This window comes from Vairimorpha necatrix, chromosome 12 (genome assembly GCF_036630325.1).
Source record: "Vairimorpha necatrix chromosome 12, complete sequence".
In the NCBI taxonomy this organism is placed as follows: Eukaryota; Fungi; Microsporidia; family Nosematidae; genus Vairimorpha; species Vairimorpha necatrix.
Window position 1 is genome coordinate 779,408 of NC_088827.1, and position 13,252 is coordinate 792,659.

The 13,252-nt window shown below is 26.6% G+C and overlaps 4 protein-coding genes and 1 non-coding gene across 5 annotated transcripts; 2 read left to right on the forward strand and 3 right to left on the reverse strand.

Annotated features, from left to right (window-relative positions):
• Nucleotides 1-4,991: 4,991 nt before the first annotated feature.
• On the reverse strand, nucleotides 4,992-5,198 carry VNE69_12164 (putative SP-containing protein; the record flags this gene model as incomplete). Its single annotated transcript, XM_065475252.1, has 1 exon — nucleotides 4,992-5,198. One exon carries the CDS (start codon nucleotides 5,196-5,198, stop codon nucleotides 4,992-4,994), a length of 207 nt encoding a protein of 68 aa, XP_065331324.1.
• A 657-nt stretch (nucleotides 5,199-5,855) lies between these two features.
• On the forward strand, nucleotides 5,856-7,881 carry VNE69_12165 (uncharacterized protein; the record flags this gene model as incomplete). Its single annotated transcript, XM_065475253.1, has 2 exons — nucleotides 5,856-6,743; nucleotides 6,919-7,881. The coding sequence occupies 2 exons, from the start codon at nucleotides 5,856-5,858 to the stop codon at nucleotides 7,879-7,881; spliced, it is 1,851 nt and encodes a 616-aa protein (XP_065331325.1).
• Nucleotides 7,882-7,923: 42 nt separating this feature from the next.
• Nucleotides 7,924-8,562, reverse strand: VNE69_12166 (spore wall protein 25-like; the record flags this gene model as incomplete). The annotated part of the gene is made up of 1 exon (XM_065475254.1): nucleotides 7,924-8,562. The coding sequence occupies one exon, from the start codon at nucleotides 8,560-8,562 to the stop codon at nucleotides 7,924-7,926; it is 639 nt and encodes a 212-aa protein (XP_065331326.1).
• Nucleotides 8,563-9,954: 1,392 nt separating this feature from the next.
• Nucleotides 9,955-10,071, forward strand: VNE69_12806. The gene has a single exon (XR_010574029.1). It is a non-coding gene; the product is annotated as a 5S ribosomal RNA (ribosomal RNA).
• Nucleotides 10,072-10,909: 838 nt separating this feature from the next.
• VNE69_12167 (proteasome subunit PSB4 (PSB4)) lies at nucleotides 10,910-11,491 on the reverse strand (the record flags this gene model as incomplete). Its single annotated transcript, XM_065475255.1, has 1 exon — nucleotides 10,910-11,491. The coding sequence occupies one exon, from the start codon at nucleotides 11,489-11,491 to the stop codon at nucleotides 10,910-10,912; it is 582 nt and encodes a 193-aa protein (XP_065331327.1).
• Between the last annotated feature and the right edge of the window lie 1,761 nt (nucleotides 11,492-13,252).

Genomic DNA, 13,252 nt, shown 5'->3' on the forward strand with positions numbered 1-13,252 from the left:
AAATTAAGAGATATGTCTTTTTTTGCTAAAAACGAATTTTAATACATTCATTGCAATGCTGCTTTGATTTTATTGCAAGAAGGCAAACGTTTTCAAAAACATGATTTTTTTAAAGTTTTATTTTTCACATTTTTGAGAATATGTTTGATTCAATTACATTCATCGTTGCGATATTAAATTATGTCTAAATAATATAGTATTCTTGGCCGACGTAGGCGTAAATTATATAAATCTTTTTATAAGTAAAAATGCTGTTGAAAAGGGCACTTACAATACGCGCATTTAGCCCCCGCTAAAAATTTTAGAAACACGAAATGAGTCAAAAAAATGTGCAATGATTGGGCCCCCAAAACGAACTACACTATTGTGAATCAATAAAGTACCTGCATTAATTAAAAGAATATGATGCATCTAAATCAATGTTACTAGCCCCGATCTGTGTTCCCAATTATGGCTTTTTTAGATGTAAACATAATTGGGCGAAAAAAACTACGTTGAAAGTTTTTTTATATTGTTAAAATTTCAAACTACTAAATTTATGCAATCACAAATAAAAATAACAAAAAAACAATGTTACCTTAATCAGTTTTAAAATTCTTATAACAATTTCACTTGATTTATCGATAGTTTTTGAAAATAACAAGTTTATTCTATAAAAGAACTTGTACGTACTGCGTAATATTTGAATATACTCTTATAATGTTTAACAAGCCCATTCCATTAAAATTTTTTACAATCCTATTAACGAGACATTATAATATATGATTCATTTAATAATCGCAAATCTACTTCTTTCTTGTGTGTTCCTAATATTTTTCTATCTATTTGTATGCATAATCGATTTTTTTTTGTCATACTAATTTGTTTAATAGTACAAAAAAAATTCCAAGGTTGTACTTATTTTTTTTATCAAGACTGTTTGAATTTTATGTTATGAGAAGTTTGTTTCTTTTCACTTACATAAATTATGAACATAGAAAGGAAATGTTAACAATACCCTTAAGAACCAAGACCAAAAAAATGGTTTAAAGCCAAAGTTCCCCTTTAAGGGGCCATCCAGTTCTTAAGTTAAATAAAACATATTAAGTTTTGAAAAAATGTATTTGCACAATATGTGCTACTATGTGTTACACCACTTGTGAATTATGCGGTCCCCCCCTTTTACACAAGACCTTTATTCCACGCTTGATTTTTCTTCGGAAAGCTCATAATTCAGCTTTATTCAAGTTGCTTTGTGGTATTTTATTTTGTCGAACTAACTTTTATCTGCTCAGGTAATTTGACAATCAGCTGTATTTAGTATTTTTGTGATCATTTTATAAAAAAGTCTTGTAGTTTTTTTATTTACGTGGACATATAGTTGTATAAATATGCAAATACGACAATAATTGTCTTTATTTTTATTTTTTGCTCATAAAATAAGATTATGTTAAATAAAAGTATATACATTTACATGTATTACATAAATCTTTGGACAAATTTTTAATAAAATCTACTTGAAATGTATGAATGATACAAAAAATGACCGCTGGTATCTATTTTTTCTTTTTGCGTCAAGTATTTGTAAAATTTTAGTAATGAAAGAAAAAATGAATAATTATGTGGATAAGAAGTTTTGAATTTTCACGGACTGCTTCTGTTTTTATAAAATCGTAGGAAGACAAATATATTTTGCCTTTTAAGCCAAGACAAAAAGATTATACTGTTTAAAAAAAATAATCAATAAAATCACATAAATTTAGGCATATAGCAAATTGAGACTTTTTGCCCGTAAAATGCGCCGTTCGAAAAAAAATACCGCTTATAAAGACATATGGGGAGATAAGACGTTTTTATTTTTGTCAAATTAAATTTATGACGATAAAAAAAAGTGTAACCTATGAGTTTTAAAAGGTTACAAAGGGGTCAATCAAAAAGAACTTAAGTATTAGAACAAGATGTAATGCAGACTATATTGGTCGTAGTTTATATTACGATATCAATTGTGCATAGATTTTGTTTAAATATTGTAGATTACGTTGAAAATTCAGAAGATGATTTACTTGATGATAAATTGGCTACACAAAAAAATTAAAATACTCTTTTTTACTGTTTGAATATTTAATAATACTTTTCACTGAAAACGCAGAAAATCTGATCAAGTCCCACAAAACCATGTCAGATGTATGAAAAATACATGTTTTGGTCGAGTGAGTTACCTGAACTCGAGAACAGGCAGGACTATGCAATTAAATAATATAAAGGTGGGTAGATCCTATTTTATTGACAAGAGGTATAGTAGGGGGAAAAGATCAGAGTAAGGAAATTGTTGCCTGGTCATATAATAATTTAAGTCAATCTTCTACCAGGTAAACATTCTCTTTCTTATGTTCAAAGGTTTCATTAGAGAGATAACTGACCAATCTAATTCGGAAAATCGTATGATTTGATTAATAATGAAAAGCATATGAGAATTAAATTAACAGCATAATGTATATAGCCCCACTTTATAAATTATAAAAAAAATTCAGATCTATATGCTTTAAGAAACTACAACTTTTTTTAATGAATTATCATGATGCTCTATGTATCTATACTCAGACAGCGACTAAAAGAATGAAATTAAGAAGTATATAGGAAGTGAATTTTACAAGGTATAATTACGTACAGTTGTATTTTACATTTGGGAAGTCATAATGTATCAAAAAATATTCTCTATTATAACCCTAGTTACATAAATCTATATTGTAACATATCTGTTATATTATAATTTGGTTAAACTTTGTAAATTAATTATATTTAATAAAATACATACTATATATCTCAATTACAGAGTAAATAGTAAGCATTGTAAAATTGTAGTTATAATATCTTCTCAATTTTTTTTTCAACAATTATGTAAATGAAACATAAACAAAACAAAAAAATCGGGACTAGTTGTAAACTGTAATTAAGACGAACTATTATGTTTGTATATTGGTATGACATCATTGAAGATGTTTTTTTTTGTTTTTACCTCTTGAAATTGACTCTGCTGTCAAGGCACAATTAATTACAATGTAAATAATTTAACGCCTGCGGTTCACTAAAATATGCAGACAAAACATTAACTCAATTTAAAATTGATTTTATATACAAATTTATTTCATTTTATTTTATTCTTACTTTTTTTTTCAATAATCAAAAAAAAGATAAAAATGAAGGGCTATATGTGTCTTGTAGTATATATATGCTCTTCAAGTATTATGTAGTGTATTTATTAAATTTCAGACTCTTTTAATATATTTTGTAAAGTGCTAGGAGCATAGATAAATAAAAAAATTTTAAGTATAAAATTTCTGGTTTATAAATGAAAAAAACGGGTGTAATATACAACATTAAAATAAAATGAAACGGATTTAATTCTTAAAACCATTCTACTCCACTCACTTCATCCGTTTTAAGTCGTGTATACAACTTTGCAAATCAAAGATCAATATATATTTTCAAGTTATGAGACATATTTGCAAAGTGTCAAAAAATACGCCGATCAAGTAAATTCATCACCAAATCGAACTTTCTTAAAGTACTATCAAAAAAACAACATATTACCATATCGGATAAGATAGTTTTAAGTCAATAATGCTATATTAAAATTATCTTGACAAAATATTTAGCGGAAATTTTTTATTCATGAGAAAAAGTTATAAATTTTATTATTTAATAAAAAGACATAAATTTACAAGTGTAAACTAAGGAAATTGATGTAATTTTGTACATTTTATTTCAAAGCTATGGAAGAAAATACCTTTGAATCTCCTCACTAACAATTTAAAATTGTTTTCTCCTTTTTGAGTGTTTCTTTTCATAAAACACACTTAATAGCGAAATAATTGTTACGCCCTATGTCTAAATGTCTAGACCCTTCCTTTTTTAAGCGAAGGTAATTGAAGTACACGATACCCATAAATGCATTTTGCTTTACAATGATCAGTGTCGAAAAATAAAGTATTATTAATAACCCCTCTGTAAGGCACATTCTAATTGTTAGTAATTTTTTCGATTAACTTTTGTACGTTGTATCATATCTAAACCCCCTTGCTAGTAGTTCAATACTAATTAAAAAGAAATTAGGCATCTAACTAGCTAGTGCAAAATACAGTTAGAGTTTACGAATTGTATTAAAATTTTTATTTTTTGCAAAGACAATTAGTATTTCGAAGGTACAACACAAATATGTAAATGTAAGTCAAAGAAAAACTTAAAGTAAGTGTTGCATTTTTATTCCTAAGCTCGAGATGTCGAACCTAAATAATTGTATATAGTATTTTTGCACGGAAAAAACTAAAGATATAGGTAAATAGTTACTTTTTCGTTTTTGGTGCTCTTAGTGCGACTAATTGTTAGATTCTCATTATACGAGAAAAATAGTCAATTTCATAAAACAGGAGGTTTTAAAGGGTTACGTGCCTATTAAACAGTGGTTCTTTTAAAATGACAAATAATTTGAATGATGAAAGCTCAAAAAATTGTACTTTATTTGTATTACCATTGCTACGGGGTAAACCATTAAAAATTTTAGAAATACTAATTCATATTATTCAAACTATGTTTATTTTTTATAAAATATTTTATAGGTATTTGTACAACGAAATGAAAATACAACCTTCCTTATAGCAGTATCATATTCGACAAAAATTTATTGTAATCTATGTGAAATATTATGAAATAAAACCATAAAAAACTTTTATAACTTGCGGGGTCGATTTGATGCAAATGGGAGGTTTTTTATTTATTAAAGAAAATAAAATACACAATTTTTTAGAAATATTTTTATGTCGAAAAAAAATACTAGCTCTTCAAATTTTATAAATTTTTGTAACGTAAGGCAATAAAATAAAAAAAATCAATATTTATTAGTAAAAAAACTCCTACACTAGATTAGCAAAGTTTTTTAAAATGAAATATTAAAAAAAAGTTTTTAAAAAAGATAATCAGAACTTAGATTACACCTTTGTGCAATCAAATATTCCTCATCTTAAAAATCTCTCTGTATCGTTAATAATCTCAAAATCCTTTTCTTTGATTTCTGGTCTTATTAATATTCCTTGTGGTTTTGTATATTCATCGCTTGGTTTTACTTTATCATCTTTATTGACATTTACAAGTGTCAAGAATAGATAATATACCGTTAGTAAGATCAGGAATATTATAATAAGACTAAAAGATCTCAAGATCATTAGGAAATTTACTTATATTACTTTTAGTTAATAGTTTAGAAACTAACAAATCGACTCCAACTTGTTATGCATGTTACAACTTCTGACATATTAATTCTATATTTGAAATTTTATAATTGAAACACAAAATTACAAATTAGATTTTCGGGAATGTAAAAGATTTTTAAAATAAATAGAAGCTACCTTACATCGTCTATAAATATTTAAAATATAAAATTACAACAATTTTTGACCAGCTTATGGTATAGTAAGTCAAAAACGAAGTAGATTGTATCAAGAATTACACAAATAAATGTTTATGTAAAATTTATTTTATTTTTGAATATTAATTTTACAATTTTGAGATTAGTTTCATAAATTTTTCACGTTCTAAAATCTATTAACGGCTGTAATTGCGTTTCATAATATCATTGATTGAGATGTTTTTGCGAAATCTTATTCTTTAAAATAATAACAAAATAAAAGCCATACAATTGAACATAATATATTTATTGATTCACGACCGATGACGTGTCCAAACAAATAAAAAGTTCAAAAAGAACTTATAAAGAGATAAAAAAAATAATCTTGACGTGAAACAGTTTTATATCCTATGTATTATGTAATTTAACCATTTTCAACAAGTTTAGACATAAAAATCATAACTTTTTTTACCCCATGGTAGCCATAAAATACCTATGTGAACTACTTTTAAATCATCCTGATACTTATTATTATTACATAAATGCTCTTATACAGCCCCAAGACATAGTTATATATAATCCCAAACATCATGACGCGATAGATTTATTTTTTATCGAATTTGATGAATCTATTTTAATTATAAAAAGAGGCTTTGAACTTGTTAAAACAGTTGAAAGAATCAATTTATCTTTTTCTAGCTTATTATCAATTATCGAAAAAGTATTGACAAATATTTTAGATCGAGATTATATAAGATACAGTCGCGTTCTAGTAGTTTTTGATGATACAAAATCAGAGAAACTTAGGGAAGCTGGATTTCTTATAAGTTTATTTAAAATGATACCATTTTTGGATTCTGTGATCATTCAAGAAACATTCGATGAAAAATGTGATTGGACCACTTCTCATAAAAAATATAAAATAACAGATTTATCATTGGGACTATGCCTGTTACACTTCATAAATTTTGCTTATATTTTAGATCAAAAATCTACAATAACTGGCACTATTCGTTTTGCAGATGATGCAGTTTTAGGAGTGAGAGGATTTAAAAATTTTATATCCGCAAATAGAAGTATACATGAGTATGTAAAATGGTTACGAAAATTATTTGCTGAAGATAGTGAAAATTACGTATTATTTGGCAAAGATGGTACAAAATTTCACGACCTTCTTTGGCAGTTGCAAGAGAATAAATCAATATCCGATGATTTTTTTATTGAAATCGTACAATTATTGTATCATATGGAAACAAGTTCCTTTTGCTATAAAAAAGTTGATTTAGAATATCTTGATACTATACAAGTAACAGATAATAAGAAGCTAATTGAATATATAAAAACAGGAAAAGTAGATGAAAAGGTATATACATCCGATAAGTTCCATACTATAATCACGGATTGTAACCTTCCAAACTTCTCAGTAAAAGAAAATGCACAGTGTTTTATGCAATTTAATTGTTGGGCAGAAAAAAAAGGATCTTATGAACATGAATTCAATGATTTCATACCATTTTATCGAACCAATCAGAACAAAGGTTTCGACATTTACAAAAAAGTATTCAAGAGTTAGATTTCCGGATCTTAAAACCGAAGATGGTTTGTATGATGGCGAACCCAAATCCTATGCTATGAGTCTTAAGAAATATAAAAACCTTCTTCAAAACATTTCAGCAAAAGCATTCTACGCAATGGAAGGATGTCTACTTATGAAAATATTTAATAATTATGAAAATTACGAAAAGAGAAGAGAAGATTTTCGTAGTATTTTTAATGCTGATGGGCCTGAAAAATATTTGATGTACGGCCATCTAGTAAATGATAGTGTGATTCCGTGTTTCGAGGATTATAGATCACCCCGTCATCAATTAATAAGTGATCCTTGTTATTATCCAAAAAATGCGTCTAGACCTAGATCATCTAAGAAATACACTTCTAACTCAAGAATTCCAAATGACAATGTCTTAGGAGATTACAAAATGGACATTGATTGGTATATAGAAAATTTTTTATTTATATTTATGTATTTTAAATACGAAGGTTTTTACGCTTTGACTGTTTTATTTGCCTTCAATATAATTGATATGCCTTATGATGATATTAAAAGTAAATTTACGCATTACTTTGATGAAAATGTAATTACGCATTTTTCAAGATTAGAACCTCTTAGAAAAAATAAAGCTTTATATAAAAATCAGGATGGTGTATTAAGTAATGTGTATACATCAAAGGATTATCAGAAAGTTATTGAATATTTTTGTAATAAAGTAAAAGAGGATTGGATGACTTACGGTGGCCTAGATAAACAGATTTGTTCACATTTTTATAACGAAACATTTTGTTCTAAGACTATATCTGATACTAAAACCAAAACTGGTTCTCTGGTAGAAACAAGTAAGGGTCGTGTAGTGAATATTACAACCCCAAACCATTATACTTTTGAACTTTTAGCTCGTGCAAATGTAAAAATCCCTTATTCTACTATTGGTACTTCCGAATGAAAATTTTTTATTTTAAAATTTGATTAATAACTAATTAATAATTTATTTTTCATGATATGCCCACTTAAGTTTTTCATACATGCATCTCCAATTTTGTATATCTAAGTGATTCGGATTTTCTATCCAACTTTGAATTCTAAAGGATCTCATCATATTGTCAAATGTATAAATTCCTCTAAGTTTTTCTTTCCAGAATTTAATTGTATCACATACTGTATCGTATCTTGGTATTGCAAGTAATTTGGGACATTCAATATAATCATTACACGATAATTCAGATAAATAGGCATAATTTTCATATCCTCTAATCATCAACAATCCTCTAGATTTATATTTGTCATTGCTACATCTTTCTTCAAATGTCTTATAATAAGAAGTATTATGAAGACTAGAAGCCACAAATAAAGCTAGTTTGTTTTTATCTTTTCGCCCAATACATTCCCATATATAATAAAGTATACATTTTAATAGTTCGTAATCTGTATATGTGAAATCATATCTGAATGTTTTTATCGTCTTCTCGACAAATCTTTCGAAATTCCAACTATAATGACATGGTTTATCGTAGGAATATTCTTTGTATGAGGATTTTTTAGATCTGTTGCAACAATCTGTATTTAATGCTCTATAATCTCCAAAGTTACTGCATGAAACTAGAGATATCAGTAATAGAGATAACATAAAATCGAAGAATTTTTTTTCTTTTATACTTTTAATTTTTAGTTTGTTTGTTTAAACGAACAAACCAACTATTTATGATGAAGAATACTGAACAGTAAATATAAATTTTTTTAGAAAAAAAACTGATGCAAAAAATATGTTATTTAATTTCAATATTTGTTTTATACAAATATAGTGTATTTTGTTAAAACAACAATATTTGAATTTTTTTTTATCGTGTAATTGTAGGCTTTGTTACAAAAATAATACTCATTTAAATTTTAAAAAAAATTTAACATTTGCTGTTCTAACTTATGTTTTATTGTTGTAACTTTCTGTATAATGTCCATACCTAAAGCAGCTTAAGTTATAGCCATATTAATTCTTTTTGCTTGCAATATTTTCACTTTTTACATTATTTACGGACTTTTAGGTAAATTTTTTTTTATGTTCTAATTTCTGTTTATCTATATGTACACTTTTTTATTTTAATTTTTGATTGACAAGCCAAAGCATTGACGTTTCATTACGGAATTATGTATATTTTAATATTATGCCCCATTATAAATTTTTAAATTTTCACTTAAAGAAAAAAAACAAAATACAAGCTTCATTCATTGTTTATTTTGAAGAAATGGTTTAAATTAGTAGAGTATTTTTTGGAATGGAAAAAAACAACCTTTTGCATTATGACATCAGTAAAACTGATTTCTAAATTTATGTTAAATTTGTTATTTTCCATTTTTAACTTTAGGCCATTTAATATTTTTTTGCAATTTTTGACTTTAAAAGAATATAGCTTTGGATTTTTTAATAAAAGACAAAAAATTTAAACCTTATAATTAGAAAAGTAAATTAAAGAAAAATTAAATATGTGGGGTTAACACATAGCTAATCTAATGATAGTATTAAAATTTTTCATGCAGATCATATTTAATATTGCATAAAAACGGAAGTATTTAATCATTAAAAAAAAACTATGGAAAAATGACTAAAATTTATAAAAAAATTTCTTATGATCAGGTAAAATAGATTGAGAATTTAAATTGATTGAAAACAACTACATAAATATCTTTTTGGATAGTCAAAATGTTTTAATACAATAAAGTCAAGTAGATATAGTCTTCTAAGCATTTTATACTTGAAAATCGGGGCGCTGTGGATTTAAAAATTTTCTTTTAAATATATAATACTAATTGTTTTAATTATAGGCTTCATCTAAATGAGATAAATATTAAGACATAATAAAAGTTTTAATACTTAGTAATGACTTAGAATATACCAAACATATTATTTTGTGAAATGGTCTTATTTTACAATTCATTTTGCGCATTTAAAAGGTCGATTCGTTTTCGTTCATTCTTTTTGCTTTTTTCTAAAAAATTTAAAATATATTATTTGTTTTTTTCTTAATTACGGCCATATCTACTGTAAAGCACCGGAACTCGTCAGCTCTCCGAAGTTAAGCCAGTAAGAGCCTTGTAAGTACTGAGATGGGAGACCGCTCGGAAAAGCAGGGTGCTGTAATTTTTGAAAATTTGATAAGGTGCAATTCATTTTATTTGTCCACATATCTTTTTTATTGCATGATAAAATCAAAAAAAATGACCCTTTTGACATTATTCCTCCGTATACATATATTTTTATTTTTGAAAGTCAAGGTAGTGAAAATAAAATTTATAAAACAAAAACAAGAATTTCATAGGCCTTATATTGAAAATTGACTCAATAATCACAATAACAGTTTATAATGATATAAAATTCTTTTAAACAGTGTTTAATATCTCAAAGTATCATATTTTTTACTTGTATTAATATTACACTTGCCAAGGTATAATAAATTTTCATGTTTTTTAATAATTCACATTTGTATTCTTTCTTCTATTCAAATCTTATACTAAGTTTTTTAATACATATAATTTTACGCACCTTGCCTTATAAACATCTTTAAGATGTATAATATCGATTTTGTGAATAGTAAGAAATAAATTCTATTATTAAAGTATATATTTCTAAGATAATTGCACTTACAACATCCCAATAAGTTATAATAAATTGATTAAGACTTCTCTTTTTTGCGTATAAAATGTATAATAAAGAGATGTCATGACCTTTTAGGTCGAAGAAAGATTGCAAATAAAAATGTGTTAAATTTACCAATATGTTATATTCTTGTAATTTTATTTTATTTTGCTCATCCACATTTTCCACTTAGACTTTCAAAAATTATGCTAAAAATAAAATCTAAAATTTTTAAAATTGAATATGACCTTGATTCGTGACATTACGCCTTAGAAAAAATATACTACGCACAATTGAGCTTGCTTTTATAAATTTGACTAAAAGAATAAAAGGTTGCATTTTATATTTATAATACTTTATTAATTGTTTCTACCCCTTCTTTACTTACAATTTTGATTTCTATATTAGAAATATCCACAGAGCATCTTTGTTTTAAAACATAAAAACATTTCTGTATTATTTTTATTCCGTCTTCTTTGGTTATATTCTTATGATATTCCTTGTCAAGCACACCGTAGCAAAAATAAGTAGAAATTCCTACAGCCATAAAATCATTCTCATGCAAAGATCCATATAAATCTACGCTGTATAACTCAGGGCCGTCTTGTGACAGTCCACCTACTAAAAAATAACAATTTTTAGGATGTGATCTTAAGTTGTCATATAAAGTCTTCTGGATTACATTGGCAGTCACCTTAGGAGTAATTTCTACATTATTCTGTATCTCTTCGTAAATTAACTTCTCATTGATAAAAGACGAAGTTCTAAAAGCATCTCCTTGGTCGCCCAAGTAGGTAAAAACCACCTTATTGTTTATATTGTAAAATTTATCTTCTTCCCTTTTAAGAACTAAATATGAATTCTTTACACTAGAATCAGTTCCTATAATGACAAAATCATTGCCTTTTAGAGCTACAGAAGATTCCATTTTGTTTTTAGGGTAGAAAATAACAAAAAATAGTAAGACGAAAAAAATCAAACTAAGATATGAAATATCCAGTAGTAACACATAAAACAGAAATGATTTATTAATGAGAATAGAAAAATGTAATATTTGTTTAAATAAATAAATTGAAGAGGCGTCTTTATTGTTTGAGATAGAATATAAAAAAATCTACAAGAGAGTGTAATGACTTGAAGACAAAGTAAATGGAGCATTTCCACTTTGTACACCCTACATATATAAATATCAATTTTAGAAAATATCCCTGATTTTCGGAATTCGAGGCGGACAGAACGAGAAGAAAAAAAATCGAAAAAAATTTATAAAAAAACAACATAATAACTAAAAATAAACAAATTGTATTTTTATTTTACTATCTACTTGATTAACTCTGTTTTTATTATACATTTATATGTATAATACTAAAAAACATTATTGTATATGTATAATGAACATTTCAACACGACTAAATTTTAATGTTATTAATTAAAAATAAGTAAAAAATTTAATAATATTAATAAATGAAATCAACTGTACAGCAGTTTATTTTCTATAGTTTACAATTCCGAATTGCGCGATGTATATAAATGATTTAAAAAACATAAAGTAATGTTTAACTTCTTCATTCGTCTGTAAAAACCAATAAATTAACAAAAATACTAATTTTTTATACATAGTCAAAAATAATAATAACTGGCTTGGTTTTTTCCCAGGGGCATCAAAATTATTTTAACTTGTTATGATGCAGATGGAACAACTCAGATGATGAAAATGTCCACATTATCATTAAATATGATCAATGAAACTTGTGTGCGTCGAGCCACAAGGGAATTGTGCTCTAGTGTTAAATGCTTTTGAGGCTGAAAAAACAGTAATCCTCTCGTAATGACTTAATGATACATAAAAGCATCTGATACGTATGGCATGCGCCTTCTAAATTAAGATCATAAGTTGACTAAGAGATCAGACGAAGTAGAGCAGTAGAAAGTCTTCCGGACCCTATTCTACAAGATTCTTTAGCACGGCGCAGAAAATTATGGGAGAATGGTGATCAACGCAGCCCAATAAAAATGCCGGGCTGGGGATGTGGTCGTGTAAGGAGCCGTGTGTGCGATACAGATGATTGTAGGGACCTTTGAGTCAGTACGATGATGTCTCTCCTCGGGTTATAGATAACCATGCCCGTTAAGTATATCGCGCTGTGAGGTCACTCTGGACGCGATTTGAGGTATAAATGGAAAGTGTTCTCCTGTTCAAAGTTCAATGGATACAACGGAGTTTGCTGCACAGTCAAGTCATAAAGAAAGTTTTGTGAGTAAGAATCGTACAGTGCTAGTTGGCAAAAAATCACACACAAATATATCTGGACCCTATGTAAGGTTACCCTCTACCCCTTATTTATAAGAAAAAAAATATTTATAATAAAATGTGCTATAAACAAATAAAGTTCAAAATTTTTTATACTATAAAAAACATTCTTATTTATAATATGTTGTAAATCCAAAGTATGCAGTTTTTAACGACTGCTTTTTTATTACTTCCATTTTAACATGGTCTCAAAAAATTTCATACCTCTTAAATTTTGTTTACTCTACTTATTTGTTTAAAAAAAAATTTCAACCCCCTGTATGTTCCAATATATACTTTTGATAGTATGTACTAAAAGTATTAATCAAACAACTCAAATGAAAAATTTGCATTCGAATATTATGCTACAATATATCAATGAGGAAACTTTATCCAACA